Genomic DNA, 23,213 nt, shown 5'->3' with positions numbered 1-23,213 from the left:
TCAACCATGAAGACGCTTGCGTCCAAAAGCCTTTCTATGATCGTATCGCTGCAAAACGATATGTTCCCACACCATTCTTCAGAATGCTGAAAACTTCAACTCGTGGATATCCACAGCAAAGCAACACTGCTTCTGCGCTAAACTGTCTATCACAAATGTCAGACGACTGTGGAAGTTGTGAAAATTTGGTCGGAGAAAGTAAATCGTCCGACTAGTGGAAAATTTATTGTTTTCCAACAGAAAAAGGTGTGCTTTTGTAACTCAGTTCGGTCCAATCGGTTCGTCTAGCGCAGCTTCTACTCTTTTCGGAGAAGAATCCGAATAGAATGGGACCGAAGCAGGCAGAAACGTACAGCTTTCCATCCATACCCTCGCGAAGTGCATTTAATAATTGATCGGTCGGAAGGTGCGGAGTGTGGGAAAGAGTTTTTCTTTTGCATCAGGCGTGAATAAATGTTCCCGGAGGGTATGTACAGGCGTATATGCGCGCGCGTGTGTGTATAGCTCTTATGTATGCCAGCAATAGTTTTATAGCTATGCGAAGCGACTGCAGCACATAGCTTCTGCGTTTAGTGTTTATCCACGTAAACACATCCGCGTACATCACTTCCGAGTAGTGAAAACGAAACTAAAAGTTTTCAGATGGAAATGATGAACGGCTCCGCCAACGGTTCGTCGCCGCCCGCAGGCATCAGCGGTGAAGTATACTTCCGCCCGCTGCCCTATTTGGACGAGAAGTGGGTTAAGGCGGATGTGGGCAGTGCGCTGCGAAATGCGGAAGACTTGGCCAACCTCTGGAACCACCTCATCCAGGATGAAGAAATTAGCACGGAACGAGCGCATACGGCTGTGAACGCGAATGGGGATGTTGCCTATTCGCGTTCCGATGGACGATACTACTGTGGAGTGGAAAATCTAAGCTGCTCCTGCTGCAAAGGGATTTGCGGGGCAAACACGCACTGCATCTGCTCCGGTTGCCAATCGTTGGATGTTGAAGGGGAGTCACCTGGAGGAGGAGGAGGAGGAGCTGCAGGCAACGGATATGGACAATCGAGGAAAGGTCAAGCACAGAACCACACACAATCAACCGAACCGTCATCGGGCAGCGCAAGTTCGGTCCAGCTAGACTCTTGGCTTTGGAGCCCCGTCCCTGGTAAGTGCAGACAGTCCTCAAACCAACCGTCGTAAAGGTCATTGTCATGGACTTGGTGATACCGTGTGCATTCCTTGCAATGGTGCAGTACACCACTGCGCACGAACGACGGACAAACAAAGCAAGCTTCGTCGTCCGTCTTCACTTATTTCACGCTTTGTTTGGTTTATTTCTCCATGTCTACCACCGCACGCCACCCATAACCGTATGTAGGAACGGAGGAGAAAAAAGGATGCATTAAGAAGCTGATAGCCGAACAAAGGGAAATTTGTCTGCAAGCAGCCGGTAACTGCCTCTCTGCGAATCGCACGCGGCAAATACTTTACGTGTACAGACGATACTTCATCGCGCTGCAGCGCTGCACACCGGAGGAACGATCCGAGGAGAAGCAACATTCCACCGACCTGATCACTAGCGAGTGCGATGCCGGAAAGCTTAGTGTAAATACCATTTTTAAGTGGAAAATATTATCGTGGTTGAGTTCATAAAACTCAATCAATTTTGCTTTCTTCCTTTTGCAGAAAAATTCAAGCCTCGATCGGACGGTCGGTGGTTCAACGAAAGACTCGGATAAGGCCACGTTCGGTTTGGCACGTGTTGGAACACGTGCAGCGTTGAATTTTTCCTTCGCCTTTCTTCGACGTGCTTGGCGTTCGGGAGAAGATATTGAACTCTGCAGCGAGCTGCTCTCGGAGGCGCTGGAGGCATTACAAAGCCTACCGGAAGCGTCCCTTTTCGATACCTCCCACATGTCAACCCTGTGGATTGAGGTGGTTGAAAAATCGATCAAATTTCTGCGCCAGGTGGTTTTGGGCGATGTTATGGGAGGTCGCTGTCTCGTTCCCAAGGCCGATCGGCATATCGCCCTCAATTTGCTACTGGAACTGGGTGCCCAGAAAGGTACGCTCGGAGGATCACTCGAGGGTGTTTCACTGCTGCTCACCCTGCACGAAAAAGACCAACAATCGGATGACAATCGAAGTCCACCGCAAAATACGGGAGCCCCGCTAGTCCCGCTGCTGCACCGGTATGAGCAGATCGAAAGCTTCGGGTCCTTCAGTGGGTCCGACTCGTTCCACTTCGGGCCGACGGAATCTTTCCTTCGCTTTCTGACGCTGCCCGAGAATGAAACCACCTGCGTCGACCTGAAACAAGCGGCCGTCATCATCATAAGCCACCTGGATCGGCTCGCCAAGCCCCACCTGCCGGCCGGGAACTACTCCACCAAGGTGATCCCAAGCAAGTCCAACTCGCAGAAAATATTCACCCTCGGCTGGAGCGCCTGTTCGCCGGAGGTGTACGGCTTTACCGCTACCGAGGCAGCAAACAACTCCGCCGTCGATGGGTTTGCGGGCTCGGCCGGACAGTTTCCCCGCTACTCCTCTGCCACGATCGAACTCCCGGGTGGTGTGCAGGTCCGGCAGGTTGTTTGCGCCGAGCATACCGTTTATCTACTCGCCACCACGGGGCAGGTGTTCTCGGTGCCTCACCTGATGACGAACTGCACAGTGACGGAGAACAGTGCCCCCAAGCCGGTTGAAGCGCTGGACGCGTTCAACATAATTCAACTGGCGGCACACTGCGAAGGAAGGCACGTCCTAGCACTCTCCGCTAGTGGTGATGTCTTCTCGTGGGGCAATGGAGAAGGTGGTCGCCTTGGGCACGGAGATACGATCGCGAAAGAACAACCCACTCGAGTAACGGCACTCGCCGAGCGCCAGGTGACTGGAGTTTTTTGTGGTGCATCCTATAGCGCGGCCATAACCGCTAACGGCGAACTGTTCACTTGGGGCCGCGGAACATACGGACGCCTCGGACATGGCAATTCGGAAGATAAACACGTTCCCACGCAGGTGACAGCGTTAAAGTCCCACCGTGTGGTTCATGTGGCACTCGGGTGTGGAGACGCGCATTCTCTCTGCGTCACGGATACGGGGGACGTGTTCGCGTGGGGAGATGGTGACTTCGGAAAGCTCGGAAATAGTTCCTGCAACGGATCATCGATTCCGATCCAAATTGAGCTGCCCCAAGCGGCTGCCGTGAAGGTATTTTCCGGGTCTCAGTTCAGCATCGCTCTCAGTCGAGACGGAACGGTGTACAGCTGGGGAAAGGGCCACGGTGGAAGGCTCGGTCATGGGCACTCCGAACACTGTCCGTCGCCCAAGATGGTACAGGCACTCGAGGGAAAGAAGGTGGTCGATCTTGCCGTTGGACTGGCGCACTGCTTGGCCCTAACCGCTTCCGGAGAACTCTACGGTTGGGGCCGCAACGACTTCCAGCAGATCTGCCCTGGCTGTGTCTCGAGAGATCCCATCATCCTGACGCCGATATTAACGACGCCACCAACACTACGCATCGCAGGGATCGCGGCCGGTGCAGCCCAAACCATCGTCTGGTGTCACTCTTCGACGCTGGGCATCCCCACCAAGATCCCGTTCGTGGTAGATCTCAGCGAGCACACGTTCCGGCTGCTTGATCAGCTACTCTGCATGGTATGCGCATCGCAGAGCGTTTCCGGCGCAGACGCATCCCGCCATCCACCGAGCCAGGAAGCGGAATGTATTGCAGTGGCTTCGTTGAATCTGCTGCGACTCCAACTGCACGCGATGATCATGAACAACGTTCACCCTCGGCAGGTTGGGCTGGTAGAAGGGTCGCGATTGCTCGCCAGCCTGAAAACACGCATCCTCAACCTGGCCGGAGGTCCTGTGGTGCTTAAAACGATGCAAGAAGCCGCCCAATGGACGCTGCAGGTTGGCTGGAGTATAATACTTCCCACGGCATCGGAGCGGGCCCAAACGCTCACCTCACTGCTTCCGTCGGGACATGATGGCGGAGGACCCGGGGTCGCCTCATCGGCTGGACACCGTTTCATGACGGATCTGCTCGTTGGCTCGCTGATGGCCGAAGGTGGTCTTCAGACGGCGCTCAATCAGGCCATCAATCACCACCAGCATCAGCAACGGTTGCAGGACTCCGGAAGTGGGACGCATCTATCTTTGCTGCACCTTCTCAAACAACTGCTTCGCAACAATTCCAGCCTCACCCAGGCCCGGCTCGGTCAGCTGATGCTGGGACCGTACCTGAAACCGGATGAAGGTTTTTCCTCCCCTGAACCACCGTCCCCGAGTTTGGATTTGCTGCACAAGTTCCAACGGTTGCTCCTTTCGTACCTTTGCACCTCCAAAGCGGGGGACGAGCTGGGCGGTGGGGGCGCGGAAGCACTGCTGTACACCTACATTGGACAGCTGGTCGGGCCGTGCGTGACCACCCTCAACAAAGCGTACGAAACGATCATCCAAGGCAAGGACGGGGTGGCGGAAATCATCAGCAACGACATTTCCGACACGCTGCTACACGAACTGATCGTCGGGATGGTGTTGATCCAGCAGGAAAAACCACTCCTGCTGTCGAACTTCGATTGGAACCGGCACTTTATTCCGCTGCTGAACGCGCTGGACAACTTCAACCGGCTGACGCAGGAGGGTGAACTGCAGGACACGGACGATATGGGCTGGCCGGGTATTATCTGTCGCGGCACGGCCAAAGCGATGCCCGTGCAGGAGGAAGCGGTACTCATACGGCGCAGTGACATCGACAACCACATTCGCGACGGTGGCAACTGGGCCATCATCAACGGGAACGTGTACGACGTGAAGGACTACCAGCCCGAAAATCCGCTCACGCAAGAGCTGCTGCAGACGAACGCCGGTCGGGACATTTCGCTGGAGATCGGAAATCCGCAGCATCGGGCGGCGTTTGAGTTCATTACATCGTACCTGCGCGTCGGTCGGTACGCGGTCAGCGAGATGACCGAAAGTGGAGCGAACCCTCGACCAATGGTCACGCTGACACACTTTCACTCGGAGTGCGTGTTGGGCTACCTGTTGGGTTTGCGGGCAAGTATTCTGCAGGTCGGATCTCCCTTGCAACCGGCGGAACTGCAGTGTCTCAATCTGCTGAACTCACACGTCCTCAGCGGAGGCCTGCAGGTGCTGCAACCATCGAATCCGTTCGACGAAGAAAAAGGAGAAGCTCGAAGCAGTGGTTCAACGGCGGGAAGTACACCGACTGACGCCTCCTCGCACCACCGACCCATCGTCGACGGTTTGCCCTCGTTGGTAAGCTGGCCGCTAGCACTGATTTCTCAGCGCGTGGACACCCTGTTGGCGAACTTGGGTGACGGTAAAATCACCGATCCGCTCGTTTCCTCGTGGATTGCCATTTGCGAGCGCTACTGCAAGGAACATCATCTCATCTGGCATCAGGAGTTCCCGCCGGAGCACCCGGTGGTCGAACTGGAACGGCTGCTCATGGCCGTACTAATTCGCCATCAAGCCCTGGGACCACTGGCACTAGCCGTCGTGGACCGGGAGTTGAACGGGATCGGTTCGAAACCGCCCCAACCGATCGTAACCATCATCCGCACGGTGCACCAGACCAAGTGGGCGATCGTGAAAATGCGCCAGCAGCTAAACCGCAGCTACAAGGAAGTGTGCGCATCCATGATCGACAAATGTCGCTTTCTGCTGTACGAAATCCGACCGGCGATCAGTCTGGAGCAGCACGGACTGGCACGGCTACACATTTTACATCGCATGCCCCGCTTCCAGTCGCTCGTACGACGCATCATCGCTGACATGCGGGCAGCCAAACGGCAGCTACAGCTCCCGTGCGCCAAACCGGAAGACATCGTGAACGTCACCATCCAAAGTCAGTTCACGCACACCGGAAAAATTCAATCCCAAGAGAGTCTGCTGACGAGCAGCATGAAACACAACCTCCAACAGCAGCAAGGAGTTGGGGCACTATCTTCGGAAAATCTAGTCAACGAAAGTATTATCAAGGTGGGCAGCCTGGAGAGCCTCACCTCGGGGAATGTGCAAAGGGATCGACCGTGCGATCGATCCGCCTCGCCAGTGATTCTTCTCGGTAACGTTTCCGTGGTGAAGGTTGTCAGCTCTTCAAACGAAAACCTTCTCGAAAGTGGCACCATTGATGGAGGAGGAGGAGGAGTACCCATGATCCATACCAACTCGCAACTCGGCGCCGGAGATAATGCCGCCGAGCCGAACACAAAGAAGCAAATCACCTTCAACAACAACAACAACAACAATGACGACCAAAGCAAAACCCCAACAAACGAAATGATCGAGTTTGTCGAGGGTGGCGGTGGAGGAGGAGGTGGAGCAAAGACGGCCAAGACCGCGGCACATGATGGGGACGACTTCATCAACAATGTCATCGCGAACTTGAGTGAAAAGTGCCTCCTGGAATCGTACCCGGAGTTCAAGAACGGCATCAGCCAGCAGATTGTCGATTTCATCCTGCACGACCAGTGCGACGTGGAAACGCTCCGCAGGGCGATGTACTGCCAGATACAGCGCTACCAGATACGCCGCCAGGGTTTGGAAATGTTCTACGAGCTGCTCCGTACGCCGGGCCTTTTCGATGCGGTGCAGTACAGTCTGTTCAACGGGTTTCTCGGGTTACACGTCCGGCAAGCAGCAAGTGTTACGATGGATCATCTAGCGGCGGCGGCGGCTGGTGGCGCAGATGGCAGTATCCCGATGCAGCACCAACAACAACGGCAACAGCGTGGTGCCGAACATGTCCTGGACAATCTGAACATGATAACCGCCTACCAAAAGGCGGATCTACTGATCGCGCAAGCGAAGATCCTCGAGTGGACCGTCGGCGAGCTGCAGAAGTACGTGAATCAGGACAAAATCAACGGACGCCACCGTACGCACGGCGAAAAGGACAACTCGAACTTGGGCACCTACGTGTTCCTGAAGAAGCTACCGAGGGCCCGCTTTTTGCTGAGCATTTTCGGCATCCTTTCGCGAACGTACGAGGCGAATGAGCTAAGTTTGCTGATAAATTCCGGAATTCTCGGTAGTATCATGGGCTTGCTGCGTCAAACCGGTGCCGATATGCCGAGCAGTAAGAACACATCCGACACGTCCGTTATTTATGAGGATGTCGTAACAAATGTAGGTACACCTCAGATGCTCCCATAAATACCGCGTGGAAAGCTGACTATCTGAATTCTTTGTTTTTAGTTAAAATCGTCCAAAGAAGGCTTCTCGGGTCCAGAACTATCGAAGTTTATGAAAATAGGCACACGAATTGCACGCGGTGCCGATTGGAAATGGGGTGAGCAAGATGGACCGGGTGGAGAGGGACGAATCATAAGTGAAATTGGGGAGGATGGGTAAGTTCGTTACAATGGAGAGGTGGACACATTTTGTTTCGTACAATTCACAATGCATTCTCCCCTTGCAGATGGGTTCGTGTGGAATGGGATAATGGGTCCACCAATTCGTACCGTATGGGCAAAGAGGGAAAGTACGATCTCCGGCTTGCGGACAGCGCCTTGAAAGCCCTCTCGCCGGACAAAGATAGCGAGCGGGACGACTTTATCGATCACTCGCTGGCGAACGAGTCACATCCGACCAAACTGCTCCGGAATGTGTGCATCAAAACGCTACAGATGCTGTTCGCCTCGGTTGGCCTACACGCGGAACGGATGGAACAGAATGCGCTCCGTGCCGTTGCTTCCATGTTCCGCACGATGCTACAGCAGAACGAAGCCCTTCCGCGCGTGACCTCCTCCTCTGCCGCCGCCAGCTCCAACCATTACAACAGCTTTGGCCTGGAGCAGTGGACCGTGCTTGGGTTTCTTCGTGCCATCTCATCGTCACCCGCCCTCTCCCGGCAGCTTACCACTCCGAATTGGATTACGCTGGCATTCGAAATCCTCAACTCACCGATCGCGAGCAAAAAGGATGTCTACAAGAAGCTGCACTGTCTGCGGTTGCTGCAATCGACGCTCGTGAATTGGGGTCAGGAGGAGCGCCCACGCGTGGATGGCATCGTGAGTCGACTGTTCGATGTGCTGGGACGCATCTCGTTGACCTGCCCGAACGATTCGTCACTCCTGTCCGGGTCGATCGACACAAAGTCGCGCGTTCTGTATAGCGCGTCCCACAGTGGAACGGTAGCGGAGGAGATGGTCGTTCTGATACGGAAGCTGCACACACTGCCGCTGTGGAACGAGAGTATCAATTCGTTCATCCAGCAGAAGCTGTGCCTCACGGCGGACATTTTCCTCGTGAACGAACTGGACGGCATCACGGAGGGTGACAAGCGGGCCATCATAGGCACGCTTGGGACGATCGGTGGTTGCGATTCGAGGCCTCGCATCGGCCTAAATCTCACGCTCGATGGTGTACGGGGAACGATTTCGCGCATGACCAAAAAAGGCAAAGTAGTGATGAACGTACACGGTGCGGCGGAGACCAAGAAAATTCCCATCTTCAAGGTGGCCGAGTGTGCCGACGTCGGAGCGTTCAGCCTGTCGAAGGTAACGATCAGCGAGATGCTACTCAATTCCTGGTCCGTGATGTTTTACGGCGTCGGCCAGACGGTGCCCCTTAACGGTGCCGGTGGCCCCGGTGGTGCGGCAATTTGCGCAGCATTGCTTCAGGGTCAACAGATCAACTTTGCCACCCTGAAGGCAACCAAAGTGTTGTTCCGCAATCAGAGTCTTTTGCGGCGCATCCTCCGCCAGCGTTCGCCCGGCTTGGCGAAGAGCGCATCGAGGGAGAGTGTATCGTTCGAACGGGATGACACGAGTCCGGAGATGGAAGATGGAAAACCTCGCAGTGAATCGAACGCATCGGATGAGTCGCAAGCATACAGCACGGCTGCGGAGTTGCTAATACAGACGATTCTGCTGAGAGCCACCCAGCCGAGCCCACTGAAAGCGTGCTACACCTATCAGGAGATGGAACTGGCCGCGCTGAACATATCGCAAATGCTGGCCAGTCACGTCCACTGCACCGCTGTAGCGGATGGCCCGAGACACCCGCGTCCGTTGCCACTGGGACAACCGACCATGATCCACGGGGTTCCGATCTACAACAACGAAGCTTCATCGCTGGCAAGTGAACTGCCCGGAACGCCCGCCGGTACCGCTGCTGGGACGGACACCGCTGGCACGAGTCGTAGTGGACGCAGCCGGGGCTTACCAGCACCCACTCCACTCGTTTCTCAGATCATGGAAATGGGATTCACCCGTAAATCGGTCGAGTTGGCCTTCAAGAGCCTAATGCATCAGAACGAGCACGCCTGCCCCACGGCCGAGCAAATCATCCAGTGGATCCTGGAACATCCGGACGTCACAGCTGGCCTTGGTGGAGGTAAATCGGGAGGTGATCACCTAGAGCACGATCTAGTGGATCATCGCGGGCAGAGCGACACGGAGAGCGTGAGTTCGGATACGATGGAAGGTTCGTCGCAGCACGACTACCATCACCAGCAAGGCACGGCTTATAAGTCGCGGGAAGATTTCAAATCGGCTGACCAGTACGCCATGTACGTGCGGGGAATTATAGCGCCGGGGATGCTCGTACGCTGCTGTCAGGATTTCGAGGAAATTCGCAAAGGTGACATTGGCACGGTACAGAAGGTGGAACCGGAAGGACTGCACGATTTGAACGTGCGCGTCAACTGGCAGATTCACGATCGGCCGTACTGGATGTGCTTCGTGCATCTGGAGATGCTCGAACCGCCGACGGCAACGGAAGCATCCGGAGGAATTATATTGGGTTCGCAGGTACGTCTGCTGCAAAGCTACCACCATCCGTTTCCATCGTTTGCGGTGTCTCGCGAGAGCACGGGCATTGTGACCACGCTGAACGGCACCGATGTGACGGTGGAGTTCCCCGAGCAAACGCTCTGGGAAGGAAGCATTAGCGAGCTGGAGTTAATTTCGAACCCCGATGGTTACGGTACGTCGGCGGGCGGCCCAGGTGCTGGTTCCTCATCCGGTGGTGGTCCCGGTGTGTTCGACATCATCGACGATTGGTCACGCTGTATTCGCTCGCTGTCGGTGTCCTCGAACGAAGCGTCCGCCAAGTATCTGCTCGATCGTAGTGCCAACAACTACTGGCAGAGTACGAGCACGGCGGCATCGCAGGGAAAGCATTGGATTCGGTTGAAGCTGCACGAACAGGTGCTGGTGCAATCGCTAGCGATCGTCGTCGATCCGGACGATTACTCCCACATGCCCTCGCTGGTGGTGGTGCGCGTTGGATGCTCGCAGGTGACACTGAAGGACCTCTGCTGGGTTTCGATCAGCCCGACCGACGTGACCGTCCCGCTGCTCACCGACTGCAAGCAGTACTATCGGTGGATCGAGATTCGCATCAAACAGTGTCGCAACAATGGCATTCAGTGCAAGGTGCACGGGCTGTCGATTGTCGGTAAACGCAAGCAGACCGACCTGGACGCGATGCTGCAAGGGGCGGGTTTTCTCGCTTCCGAAAACGAGACGATTGCCGAACCGAGCTATTCCACCTCGTCGAATTACGTGGACGAACCGGCCTCGTTGAACGACGAGGCCTCCTCGAAGGTGCTCGTGTGGGGTTTGAACGACAAAGAGCAGCTCGGTGGGCTGAAAGGGTCGAAGGTGAAGCTACCGACGTACTCGTCGGTGTTGAGCCAGCTGAAACCGATACACATAGCGGGCGGCTCGAAGTCGCTGTTCATCGTATCGCAGGACGGAAAGCTGTACGCGTGCGGCGAAGGCACGAATGGACGGCTCGGCCTGGGGCACAACAATAACGTGCCCACACCGAAGCAAGTACCGATACTCAGCCAGTACGTGGTGAAGAAGGTGGCCGTACATTCGGGCGGCAAGCACGCGATGGCCCTTACGCTCGATGGGAAGGTATTTTCCTGGGGCGAGGGTGAAGATGGAAAGCTGGGCCACGGCAATCGGCTCACGCTCGAGAAACCGAAGCTCATCGAGACGTTGCGAACAAAGCGCATCCGCGATATCGCGTGCGGATCGAGCCACAGTGCGGCCATTACGAGCTCGGGCGAGCTGTACACCTGGGGCTTGGGAGAGTACGGACGGCTGGGACACGGGGACAACTGTACGCAGCTGAAACCGAAGCACGTGACCGCGCTGCAGGAGCATCGGGTCGTACAGGTTGCTTGCGGAAGTCGGGACGCTCAGACACTCTGCCTGACCGAGGAGGGGCTCGTGTTTTCCTGGGGTGACGGTGATTTTGGCAAACTGGGTCGCGGTGGCTCGGAAGGATGCTCCATCCCGCATCAGGTGGACCGTTTGAACGGCGTGGGAGTGATGCAGATCGAATGCGGTGCGCAGTTCAGCCTTGCGCTCACGAAATCCGGCGAAGTGTGGACCTGGGGCAAAGGGGACTACTATCGCCTCGGACACGGTACGGATCAGCACGTGCGCAAACCAACCCCTATCGGGGGTCTGCGTGGGAAGAAGGTGATTCACGTAGCCGTAGGGGCGCTGCATTGCCTCGCCGTGACGGACAGTGGGCAAGTGTACGCCTGGGGTGACAACGACCACGGCCAGCAGGGATCCGGCAATACGATCGTGAACAAAAAGCCGAGCCTCGTCCTCGGGCTAGATGGTATCTTTGTGAACCGTGTTGCCTGTGGCAGTTCCCACTCGGTGGCTTGGAGTTTACCACAGAACCAATCGGAAAAGGATAAAAAGGAACCGGTCCCGTTCGCTGTGGCCAAGGACCCACTCGGAAGCCACAGTCTAGGGATTTACGCGTCCGATACGGAGGCGACTACTTCGTCACCCCTCCCGGCGGCAAGCAGTAGCAAACAGCAGCGTCCCTCCCTGTCCGAGATTGTGCTCTCGCTGGAAACGGCCAGCGCTAGACAGGCGGCACTGTCGCACATCCTCAACGCCATGAGCATCCTCCATGCACGCGCCTGCATCATCGCCGCCCTCACGTGCCACTCGCTAGTCAACACGGCTGATAAGTTAGGGCCAGACGGCGCGAGCGTCGGCCTGCAGCCCGTCTCACCCATCTCGGAAGCGGACGAAGCGGGAGCGAAAACGGTCGCCGAGAGTACGTTGGCGCAGCAAAACGAAACCATCGCCCAGGGCGGTGGCGAAGGGCCAGCCGATATGGCCGGTTTAACGGTGGCGGTAAGGATCGATGGTTGGGAAGCAGATGTTTTTATTTTATTAAATCTTCCCGTTCTCTTTTAGACGGCCGATTTCATTGATTCCGCGGACATTCCAATAATCTCCGGCATGAACAATACCCTCGGAGCATACCGCAGCCTGACCGGCTCGCTGTCACTATCTGCATCACTATCCAGCTGCAATGCGACCCAGCGACACTCGAAAATGTCTGCTAGTGCGATGTCGGTTATGGCGGCCACCATGACCCATCACGATGAGGTAAGTTAAGGGGTGAAAATACAGTATCGGGTTAAACAACCACTTCATTGCTGGCGTCTTGGAAAGCCAGCAAATGAAAGTAGGTAAAATGATCATTACGCCATTTTGTACCCTTTTTCATCCTATTTAAGATTATGAACGAAGCGAATGCAAGCAATTTGGATGACTTTACCTCACTGCTTGGGGAACCGGAAGCGAAACATCTGATTGAGCTGCTCAAATTGAGTGTTTTCGGTCGTACCGGACCATCCAGCACGTCCGAAACGATAGCCACCACGTTGATCGCGTTGGCCAAGTCGAACACAAACATCGCGAACATGCTGATTGAAACGTGCATCACGGAGCTGGAAGATTTGTGCACGTCACGGCATTCGTTGGGAAAGCTTCCGAAGCCGGTCGTGCAGGAGACGAGCCATCCTTACATCGATGATATAATACTTGTCGGTAAGTGGTTGTCAGAGTGAGAGGTAGAAAGAAAGGGTAAGGATACAGTTAATTGTTTCTTTATTGTAGGACACGTGAAAATTCCCGGCGCCGAATCGCTTCGCATCGAGTTCGACAGTCAATGTTCGACCGAACGCCGTAACGACCCGTTAATCATCATTGACGACTCGGGTAACGTGGTAGCGACGCGCTCGGGACGCGAATACGCTCAATGGGCTCAAGAAATACGGGTTCCGGGTGACGAGATACGTTGGAAGTTTACGAGCGACAATTCGGTCAACGGGTGGGGATGGCGCTTCTACGTGCATGCCATTATGCCCGAATCGTACCTCCAGGAGCTCGGATCCGATCGTACCGTCCTATCGCAACCTTCGATTGCCCTCGTGATGGCCCTGCTCGATTCCCTACCCGTCCCAAGTGCAAACACAAGTGTACTGATCCGTCTAACATCGGCCTTGTCGCAGTGTGCACAGCTAAGTTCGCTTACCGTGGCACAAAGAATTTGGTCACTGAAAAAAATGCACCAACTGCTGTGCAATAGTGGAGCTGCCCTTTCGAAGGACGGTTCGAGGGCCACGGATGCGGCCGTAGTGGAGATATTGACCCCGCTGGTGCCGATAATTTTGCGTCAGTACGAGTACGAAGAGCCGCAGGTACGCAGTGGCATTCATCTGATGCACTCGGAGTACTTTAAAACGTTGGTTGCGTTGGCGTGTGATATGCACATGGATACGCTGCTGCTGCCACAGGCCGATCCGCACCGATGGGCTTGGTTCCGGCGGTACTGTGCAGCGGTACGCGTCGCACAGGCGCTCATCCGTCGCACGAACCTTCCTCCATCGTTCTGCTTCGAGGTGCGGAAAAAGCTGGCCGAAATCGCCTCACCAGCGGCACCGGCAACTACCGCCTCCATCGTCAGCAGCAGCAACAGCACCAGTCAAGGGGACTACATGTCGCTAATACAACACACATCCAGCCACTCGAGTTTGCTAAGCCAGCATCCGTTGGTGTTTGAGTTGAGCAGCACCGTGGGAAGCTCGAGTGGGAGCACCAGCAGTAGCAGCACCACCGGAACGACCACAATCACCGCTGGAAGCAGCGGAAGCAGCGGGCTGGCAATCGATTCTTCCGTCCCCGCAAGCGTCGTCCCTGAAGTGCTGAAGTATCTGCACGAAGATCACGGATATTTTACGCCCCAATACGACTCGCAGCTGCTGCAATGGTTCAACCGACGGCCGGAAGATTGGGCCTTTTCGTGGGGTGGTGCAAGTACCATCTTCGGCTGGGGACACAATCACCGGGGCCAGCTGGGTGGCTTGGATGGGAGTCGCATCAAGATACCGACACCCTGCGAGGCGTTGAGTTTGCTGCGACCGGTTCAGATCGCCGGTGGAGAACAGACACTGTACGCCGTCACACCGGATGGGAAGCTGTACGCCACAGGATACGGTGCCGGTGGACGGCTTGGAGTTGGGGGAACCGATTCCGTCACGACGCCAACGCTCGTTGAATCGCTTCAGCACGTCATGATCAAGAAGGTGGCGGTTAACTCAGGGGGCAAGCACTGCCTAGCGCTGTCCTCCGATGGGGAAGTGTTCTCGTGGGGCGAAGGAGAGGATGGCAAGCTGGGCCACGGCAATCGCGATAGCTACGACCGGCCCAAGCTGATCGAAGCCCTCTCCGGGATCGGTGTGATCGATATCGCGTGTGGAAGTGCCCATTCGGCTTGCATCACCTCGCAAGGGCATGTGCTGACGTGGGGCAAGGGACGCTACGGGCGACTGGGTCACGGTGATTCGGAGGATCAGCTGCAGCCCAAGTTGGTGGAAGCGTTGCTCGGCTATCGGGCGATCGATATCGCTTGCGGATCGGGTGACGCTCAGACGCTCTGCATCACCGACGACGATAACGTGTGGAGCTGGGGCGACGGAGACTATGGCAAGCTGGGTCGGGGCGGCTCCGATGGGTGCAAGGCGCCGATGAAGATCGAAAGCCTCGCCGGACTGGGTGTAACGAAGGTGGAATGTGGATCACAGTTTTCGGTGGCCCTAACGCGGTCCGGCGCCGTGTATACGTGGGGAAAAGGTGACTACCATCGGCTGGGACACGGCAACACCGACCACGTGAGGCGTCCGAAAAAGGTAGCGGCACTGCAGGGCAAGAAGATCATCTCGATCGCGACCGGGTCGCTGCACTGTGTCGCTTGCAGTGACGGTGGAGAGGTGTTCACGTGGGGCGACAACGACGAAGGGCAGCTTGGTGATGGGACGGTGAGTGCCATCCAGCGCCCTCGGTTGGTACAATCACTGCAGGGCAAGCACATCGTGAAGGTAATATGTGGATCCGCTCACACGCTCGCCCTCTCGACGTACCAGCTTAGCGAAGCGGTACGTCCACCTCCTTCGCCACCGCTCGAGTACGATCTCGTGCGTGACATCGCGCCGGAAGTGCTACACGCCCGGCTCGTCCTATTGCATCATTTCTCCGAGCTTCTTTGCCCATGCCTGGCGATGCTTCCCATCGCGGGCAGCCTTTCGCTGGCGTCGCTAAAGGATGTGCTCGTGTACTCGATCAAGGAGACCGGCTTCCGGAAGGTAATCCAGACGACAATGGTTCGCGACAAACCGCATGGCCCCGTCATCGAGCTGAACCGAATTCAGGTGAAGCGATCGCGAATGCGCTCCGGCAACGGACTCGCCGGAGTGGATGGGATGAAGAGTGTGTTCGGTCAAATGGTTCAAAAGTTGCCGCTGCTAACGCAGGAAGCGCTTTCGATGCCGCACCGCATCTGGAAGGTGAAGTTTGTCGGTGAAAGTGTGGACGACTGTGGTGGAGGTTTCAGTGAGTCGATCGCGGAAATGTGCGACGAGCTGCAGAATGGCAGTGTTCCGCTGCTGATCCAGACACCGAATGGTCGCGGGGAGGCGGGTGCGAATAGAGATTGTTTCTTGCTCGATCCGATGCTAACGTCCGTGCTGCATATGAACATGTTCCGGTTTTTGGGTGTTCTGATGGGAATTGCCGTAAGGACTGGATCACCATTGAGTCTTAAGTAAGAACACCAACATATTTACGACTGCAAAACATATCTATATTTATCATCCCCTTTTTTTCGTAAAGCCTTGCCGAACCAGTGTGGCGTCAATTATGCGGTGAAACTCTACGCCCGTCCGATTTGACAGAGGTCGACCGAGACTACATTACTGGCCTGCTGTATATTCGCGATGTAGAAAGTGACCCGAAGGTGTTCGCTTCGATTGAGCTGCCTTTCTCCACTCCTTCCGCCAAGGGTCACGAAGTTCCACTGTCCACTAAGTACGAATCTCGCAGCCCTTTGCAAAACAAACATGTTTTTAATACCACCCTTTTCTTCACCTCACCACCCCAGGTACACCAAAATAACGCCCGAAAATCGCAACGAATATGTTAAGCTAGCGCTCAACTATCGCATCCACGAGTTTGACGAGCAGGTCAAGGCGGTACGCGACGGCATGTCGAAGGTGATACCGGTACCGCTGCTATCGCTCTTTTCCGCCTCGGAGCTGCAGGCGATGGTGTGCGGTTCACCGGACATTCCACTCTGCCTGCTAAAGACGGTGGCCACGTACAAGGGTGTCGAATCGACCGCCCCGCTCGTGCAGTGGTTCTGGGAGGTGATGGAAGAGTTCACCAACCAGGAGCGCTCGCTGTTCCTTCGCTTCGTGTGGGGCCGCACGAGGCTCCCGCGTACGATCGCCGACTTTCGAGGGCGCGACTTCGTGCTCCAGGTGCTAGACAAGTACAACCCGCCCGATCACTTCCTGCCGGAGAGCTATACCTGCTTTTTCCTACTGAAGATGCCGCGTTACTCCTGCAAGGTGAGATTACCCTCGGGGAAAAGTAATCCCGTGCCCTGAACCCCGCGTGTTTTTTTTTTTCTTTCAACTTTCAGTCCGTTCTACAAGAGAAACTCAAGTATGCAATCTACTTCTGCAAAAGCATCGACACGGATGAGTACGCCCGGGTGGCGATGGGCGACCCGACGGAAGCGACCGGCAGTGAGGATAATAGTGATATCGAATCGGTGCTGTTTTAAGCCGGATGTACTATTCCAACCGGTACACCGCAACCTTATGGTAATATATATATATGAAGTACGTGCAGCGTGTCGTGAGCACACACACACACCGTGCCTCACTCATCTCCTAGGAGCTTAATTGACTGACTCTCTACATTGTTGACTGAATGATGCGCATTTTTTGAAGCGGAAAACTGTTTCTTATTTTTCCTCCCATTTTCATCATCTAATTTTCACGAAATTGCATACTATTCTATTCTCAAGTGGTGCAAAAAAGAGAATGCTTTTTGAATCTACGATCAATGGTTCCAAACTTTGCAAACACCCTACGTAACACACCCTTTCTTGCGTAAATAATAATGCGCGTGTATTAACATTCCCAAAATTATGCTTGTTTGAGGCAGATAAAATAAAAGGATCATTAAATGGAGAAAATTGAAGATCCGAGTAACCGGCGAGCATATAAATACGCTGTAGTGGGGGAAAATGGAGAGATATAATTGGTAAGAGAAAGGGTAATGCGATTGAGCGCGGTTAGATTTGTTAATGCAATTGAGAATTTATCGGAAGCCGGTAGGAGATGATAAAAAGAGTCGATGATAAAATAGGGGGAAGAGACAAGTAGGCGTACATATTTTGGTTTTGCAAATAGCAAAAAGTTGCTAAACAAATGTAGACACTTAGATGGAAGAAATAGTACTAGAGATAGCGAATATAGCTGCCAGTAAGTTCCTTTTCTACTGTGAAAGCAAAGCTCTGATTATGATTGAAGTTGCAGATTAGACGTAATTAGAGCGCAAGTTTCGCTTTGTATGCATCTGTAAGCATCTGTCCCTGTATGTTCATGTTTCATTTTTTTCATTCAGTCTAACAATTGTGTTTCATTTTTATCTTTTCTTAATTAAAGCCTATAGTGTGTTTTTTTTTCGGTGTCTTAACTCAAGTAAAAGGTTTCCTTAGTTTCTCTTATTCAATTTGATTTTATAGTATGGTTCAAACTTTCTCGTCAGTTGAGTATTGGAGCTTGCTTTCATGCAATCCGTTCCAGGTTGGTAAAGTAGAATTGTTGTTCGGGAAGGGTGTCACTCGCGAGACCATCTGAACTACAGACCCGTCCGCTCTATGTTCACTGGATAGTGTTAATGCGTAAAATAGTTATGCTCCCGTGCGCGTCTCGGCACCGTATCAGTTCTACAAGGTTGCAAGCGTAGTACACAGCACAGTAATAACATATTAACATGGGGCGCTCAGCAAACATAGGTTGCACCCAATTAAAATTAACAAGCTTAACCAAATGAAATCAATAACATTAGAAACATCAGTGCGACATCAATGAATTATTGGCAGCAAAACGATTGTTCAACTAGGCAGACACTTGCTTACTGGAAATGGAACTAGCCACGCAAAGAAAACTAGCACGTATTAGAGGAACCAACCAAAACTGCCGATGGATAAAATTGATAAAAGGTTATTGTCGAAGAAAAGGCATCTTAGCACGTATTTTTGGTGTAGGCGTTCATCAGCGGGTTGGAATTATTTATTTTATTTATTTATTACCATCCATCCCCCCCCGGTGTGTTGTAGTCATTGATGAGCGTAGCAGCACTTCCTCTTCCCATAGTATTCATTCAGATTAGAAAGTTAGGAAAGACGAGAAGATAGAAATGATCTTATCCAACTGCTTAAATATCTCTTGTGGCTGCGAAAATGCGATCTTTGTCGTCTATTTGTCCAGAGCAGCCTGTAACAAAGATGTATTATTTGGCAGTAGCGGCGGCTTGTTCGCTCTTTATGCTCTGGAAAAGAGAAACTAATATAAAACAACGTTTGCGCATCTGCCTCTAATATGGTACGTTTCTTCCCACTGCACAGCACTGTGATTGATGTTATTTTTATGTTCGTGTGTATTTGTTTTACTTTAAGACCACTTTTACTTCCGATCCTAACCTGCCGATTTATACTAAGGGAAGTAATGGGCCAGACATTGATTGGATACTAAAGCTTATACCGACAGTTGAAGGATAACAAATCCAAATAAACTAAAACGAAATCTCAGAATAAACAATCACTTCAGACATAGTCATACACATTCGCGTATTCAATGAAAAGCGTGTTCTTACACAATGGGTGGGGAAAAATGAACTGGGTTTGAAAAAATAATACAAATCAATAGCATTCCGGGGTGTTACACACGCAGCCCCCTAGCAACGGTTACCACAACAGTCGACTACTATGATGGAACGTGTGCATCCTTTTGGACAACTTTTTCGATCACGATTGCACCGACACCCTTTTTGCTGCAGCACAGTACAAAGTGTTTTTACACGTGAAAGTGGATGAAATCAGTGCAGGTTAGTTTTTGTTTATGAGTAACATAAGTTTCACTGCGGATCCTGTTCATATTTATGCTGCAGAAATTTTGGTTCAGATCTTGAGGAAGGCATCCATTATGTTCTGTGCCACGTATCCTTGAAATTTATTCTAAATCAGTGCAATGTTACGTATCGTTGGTAGCGAATTTTCATGAGGCCATGCTCAAGCACCAACTATGTCAATATGCAATTGAGGGACATACATATATTCCACTGTGAGACCTGTGTTGTTCATAAAATTTCGATCAGTCCCGTGATTTTTAACGTTTGAAAACTATATCGGTTGTCCCGTTTCTGTTGATGATGGTTGTGTGATATAAAATTCAAGGCAATGCTGACCTTTCAAACTGGCCCTTCGGTGAATCGAGCTTCAAAACGTACTGAAATAACCGTGACCGCAAACAGTTACACTGGTCTGTTCTTCTTCGGCGCCACGGGTCAACCAGATTATACTGAAAAACCTACACTTTCTCAGCGTGTTGCTCCGCCATGTGTGTGATCAATATCTACCTCTCCTGTAACCTGAGCCGGTTAATGAATAAGTGCGGGTGTCAAAAGCAGTAGTAAGTCTGAAAAACTACTGTAAATAGTACTATAACTGCGGTGGTAGACTCTCAAAGGTGCGAGTCGCTCGGAAAACCATCGATCATCATGGGGCTGTTCGACAAGCTGGCGAACATGTTGAAGATGAAAAAGGAGCAGATCAACATTCTGGTCGTGGGGTTGAATAACAGCGGAAAATCAACGATTGTGAACCACTTCAAAAACCCCAACGAACGTACCTCGATCATCGTCCCGACGGTGGGATTCAGCGTGGAGCGTTTCGAGAGTAAGTATTGAACAGATTAAAACGTTTCACCAAAACAGGGCATTAAACAATACCAGTATTATAAAAACTTACCATGATCCACAGAAAATTAAAAATAAATCTGCCCTGTTTTGGCCGAAGGAGTAGCAACAGCAAGTTTCTGTTTCAACGTATTTTTTTTCGAAAGCTAACAGTTCGACGATGGAAGAAAAAAATTCAATCTAGTCACCAAGGACGTATCGATTTTACGAATTGCTCGTACTGTAATGAAACAAACACAAATCAAAGCAAACGGTGTAAGATCTCTGCGCGGATAACGAAATGGAATGTGCTTGAAATATTCAAATATTGTCCCATCTTCATTATATAGCAGCTAGAATTGTCTACTAAGAGATAAACAAATAGGGAGAGAATTCACTATCACATGCGGCGTACAGCTAGAAAACGTGATTTGAAGTTGCAAATCAGGAGTAACACAAATAACAATTGTGTAATCATCATATTCAATCTGGCCGTGCCCTTATCGTTGAAGAATATGCTATGCAGCGGCATCTGGCTGAAATGTAAATATGAATATTCATAACACACCTACGGTACGGAATGTCTTCTCTACGTAAAGAAACAAACAACACGTGAATGCATTGCTTGTTCCATTAGGCTTCTTAAGTCGGGACAACCTTGATCATAACGTGCTTGATTGCAATAGCGGAAGTGTTGTGACGAACGATCCCCTGCCTAGACTTGCGTAACAAAAATGGATCGATAAGTAAATGTGATACTGATCATCAAAGAAGGTTTCAGTTCCGTTGCGGTTTGAGTAGCAATGCATGCAAAAACAAGTTTATTGTTGTTCGTACGAACTTGAACAAAAAAGTCAACAGTCACGCAATTAACTGTATCAAAGAAACCTACTTATAATCGGTTGTGGTGCGGACATAGACATTACCGGACGGCATTGAGACGCGTTCGATCCCATTGGGGAACAATTTGTCCGCTTCCGCCTCGCTGACACTCGGCAGAATCATCACCTTCGTTCCAGGCTAGAAGGCAAGCAAGTTGAATGTCGAATGTCGAACAGTTGATTACCTTTAAAGTACTTACCGTCCAGTTGGCCGGAGTCGCTATCACCTTTACCCGATCGGTCAATTGAAGCGAATCGATAACACGCAAAATTTCACTGCAAGCAATCGAATCAGAGGAGTCAAGCCGTTTTTTGTTCGATAACATATACATTGGGGAAGGGACTACTTACTCCACGTTACGCCCCGTCGATGTCGGGTAGTGCATTGTGAGACGAACCTTTATATCGGGACTGATGATGAACAACGCCCGCACCGTTTGCGCCAGTTCCGGGTTGTCCTTGTCCTTCTCATCGAGCATACCGAACTTGACGGCTAAGTCGCGGCTCGGATCCGCAATGATGGGATAGGGAAAGTTTCCAATAATATCCGGACAGTACGATTTAATGTCCTAAGGAGGAACAAGGTACGAAAAAACCATGAAACAAACTATTCCCCGTTCCTAACACCAGTCTTCGATTAGACTCAAAACAGCTAACCCGATATAAGACGATTAGAGAGAAAAAAGAACACTTCAGCGATCAGCTGACAAATCCTCCGATCGCCAGGATCGATGACCCTAGGACGTGGGCTTGCGGGCATCGGATTGACGGCTATAAATAGGGTCCGTTTGGGTGCCGCTCCCAAATTGTGCCAAATACAAAAGCAAAGGAATGAGGGTATACTCACATTAACCCAGTCCACATGGCACTTGAGATCATCGACAGAATGTGCCAGCACTTTCACATTACGTTTGGAGAAATGCTCCTGATGGACCGCAATCCTTCCAAGCTCGGTTGTGCACACGGGCGTAAAGTCGGCCGGATGCGAAAAAAGGACGCACCAACTATCAAAGTACAAGACATTTAAGTTTCTTGTTCTAAGCAAACACGCGTCCAATTCACTTACGAATCACCGAGCCAATTGTAAAAATCAATCGGCCCCTTGGTCGAGTCGGCCTGGAAGTTGGGAATGGTTGCACCGATACGCATCGTGTCGCGAATTTCACTTTTACTTTTTCAAACCAGATGTGTTCCGCTCGGTCTCCGCGCTAGCACTGACCTGTTTTCCGAAGTGAGATTACATTTTACTCGTCCGTATCTTGTTTCGCGTAGGGAGACGAACTGTTACGCGCAGCCGATAATAAATGCGCGCAGGAAGTTTTTATGTAGCAAGTTCGCCAGCACTATCCCGGACGGAATAGGATTATTATTAAGTATTTATAAGCAGGGTATCAGGCTACAAAACGTATTGTGGCTGAGTTTTTGCAGTCTAATTTTTAATTGACTTCTTCTCTCTTCTATTTGTACTGAAACAGTTTGTCTTTTGATTCCAGATCAGGGAGTATTTTTCACTGCATTCGACATGTCCGGTGCTACGAGATACCGCAGCCTCTGGGAACATCACTTCAAAGCATGCAAAGGAATTGTGTTTGTAATTGATTCAAGTGATCGTATGCGCTTAGGTAAGAGCAGTTGGTTGTGTCACTGGCAAGATCATATTTCTTTAATTAACGCATTGTGTTTTTCAGTGGTCGTAAAAGACGAGTTGGAAATACTTCTACAACATCCAGATATTGCGAACCGGCGGGTGCCTATTCTTTTCTTTGCTAATAAAATGGACTGCACGGAGGCGTTGTCAAGCGTGAAAATTGCGGCTGGATTGGGTTTGGAGAAAATCAAGGATAAACCCTGGCACATCAGTTCGAGCAACGCACTTACAGGCGAAGGCTTACAGGATGGCGTGCAATGGATGGTGCATCAGATCAGAGAGTGTGTAGCGAATAGTAAAGAACATAGGTAAAAAATGAAATATACATTAAATCCAGCTTTCTCCTGAATAAATACCCGACTCCGTTGAAACACATAATTTCTTTTTGATGGAGCACATCAGCATAAATCGGTCACGTGCTTGGGAACCGTTGAGCAAACAATAAATTATTTAAATTCGTTCCTTTTGCATTCGAACCTAGGATGTTCCGGACTACAGTGACTCACTGACAGTAGCTCAGGTTTAGCCGTCAAAATCAGCTGTTTATAGACAAATGTGTTTTGGTTTTTGCATAACATC

At 51.9% G+C, this 23,213-nt stretch overlaps 3 protein-coding genes across 3 annotated transcripts; 2 read left to right on the top strand and 1 right to left on the bottom strand.

Moving 5' to 3' along the window:
• The first annotated feature begins 648 nt into the window (after positions 1–648).
• Positions 649–17,686, top strand: LOC131285951 (probable E3 ubiquitin-protein ligase HERC2). Its single transcript, XM_058314804.1, has 11 exons — positions 649–1,153; positions 1,367–1,593; positions 1,675–7,149; positions 7,219–7,370; positions 7,442–12,146; positions 12,210–12,404; positions 12,536–12,848; positions 12,918–15,900; positions 15,969–16,163; positions 16,237–16,705; positions 16,780–17,686. The coding sequence occupies exons 1-11, from the start codon at positions 649–651 to the stop codon at positions 16,921–16,923; spliced, it is 15,363 nt and encodes a 5,120-aa protein (XP_058170787.1). The 3' UTR covers positions 16,924–17,686.
• A 2,242-nt stretch (positions 17,687–19,928) lies between these two features.
• LOC131289035 (ADP-ribosylation factor-like protein 6) lies at positions 19,929–22,946 on the top strand. The gene is made up of 3 exons (XM_058318231.1): positions 19,929–20,106; positions 22,462–22,608; positions 22,675–22,946. The coding sequence occupies exons 1-3, from the start codon at positions 19,929–19,931 to the stop codon at positions 22,944–22,946; spliced, it is 597 nt and encodes a 198-aa protein (XP_058174214.1).
• Positions 20,898–22,194, bottom strand: LOC131289034 (peroxiredoxin-6-like). The gene is made up of 5 exons (XM_058318230.1): positions 22,053–22,194; positions 21,834–21,990; positions 21,338–21,555; positions 21,187–21,262; positions 20,898–21,125 (listed from the first exon to the last, which is right to left on the bottom strand). The coding sequence occupies exons 1-5, from the start codon at positions 22,133–22,135 to the stop codon at positions 20,994–20,996; spliced, it is 666 nt and encodes a 221-aa protein (XP_058174213.1). The 5' UTR covers positions 22,136–22,194; the 3' UTR covers positions 20,898–20,993.
• Positions 22,947–23,213: the final 267 nt, after the last annotated feature.

Source organism: Anopheles ziemanni, chromosome 3 (assembly GCF_943734765.1).
Source record: "Anopheles ziemanni chromosome 3, idAnoZiCoDA_A2_x.2, whole genome shotgun sequence".
Lineage (NCBI taxonomy): Eukaryota > Metazoa > Arthropoda > Insecta > Diptera > Culicidae > Anopheles > Anopheles ziemanni.
Note: the sequence above shows the minus strand (reverse complement) of the source record. Positions and strands in the feature narration are given on the sequence as shown.

Coding starts and splice junctions, on each gene's coding strand:
- LOC131285951 (XM_058314804.1), top strand. CDS start 649: ATGATGAACGGCTCCGCCAACGGTTCGTCGCCGCCCGCAGGCATCAGC. Junction 7,150..7,218: donor ATGAGGATGTCGTAACAAAT/GTAGGTACACCT, acceptor CTTTGTTTTTAG/TTAAAATCGTCCAAAGAAGG. Junction 7,371..7,441: donor AGTGAAATTGGGGAGGATGG/GTAAGTTCGTTA, acceptor CTCCCCTTGCAG/ATGGGTTCGTGTGGAATGGG.
- LOC131289035 (XM_058318231.1), top strand. CDS start 19,929: ATGGGGCTGTTCGACAAGCTGGCGAACATGTTGAAGATGAAAAAGGAG. Junction 20,107..22,461: donor CAGCGTGGAGCGTTTCGAGA/GTAAGTATTGAA, acceptor GTACTGAAACAG/TTTGTCTTTTGATTCCAGAT. Junction 22,609..22,674: donor AAGTGATCGTATGCGCTTAG/GTAAGAGCAGTT, acceptor TGTGTTTTTCAG/TGGTCGTAAAAGACGAGTTG.
- LOC131289034 (XM_058318230.1), bottom strand. CDS start 22,135: ATGCGTATCGGTGCAACCATTCCCAACTTCCAGGCCGACTCGACCAAG. Junction 21,263..21,337: donor TCGACGGGGCGTAACGTGGA/GTAAGTAGTCCC, acceptor GATTGCTTGCAG/TGAAATTTTGCGTGTTATCG. Junction 21,126..21,186: donor CGACTCCGGCCAACTGGACG/GTAAGTACTTTA, acceptor CTTGCCTTCTAG/CCTGGAACGAAGGTGATGAT.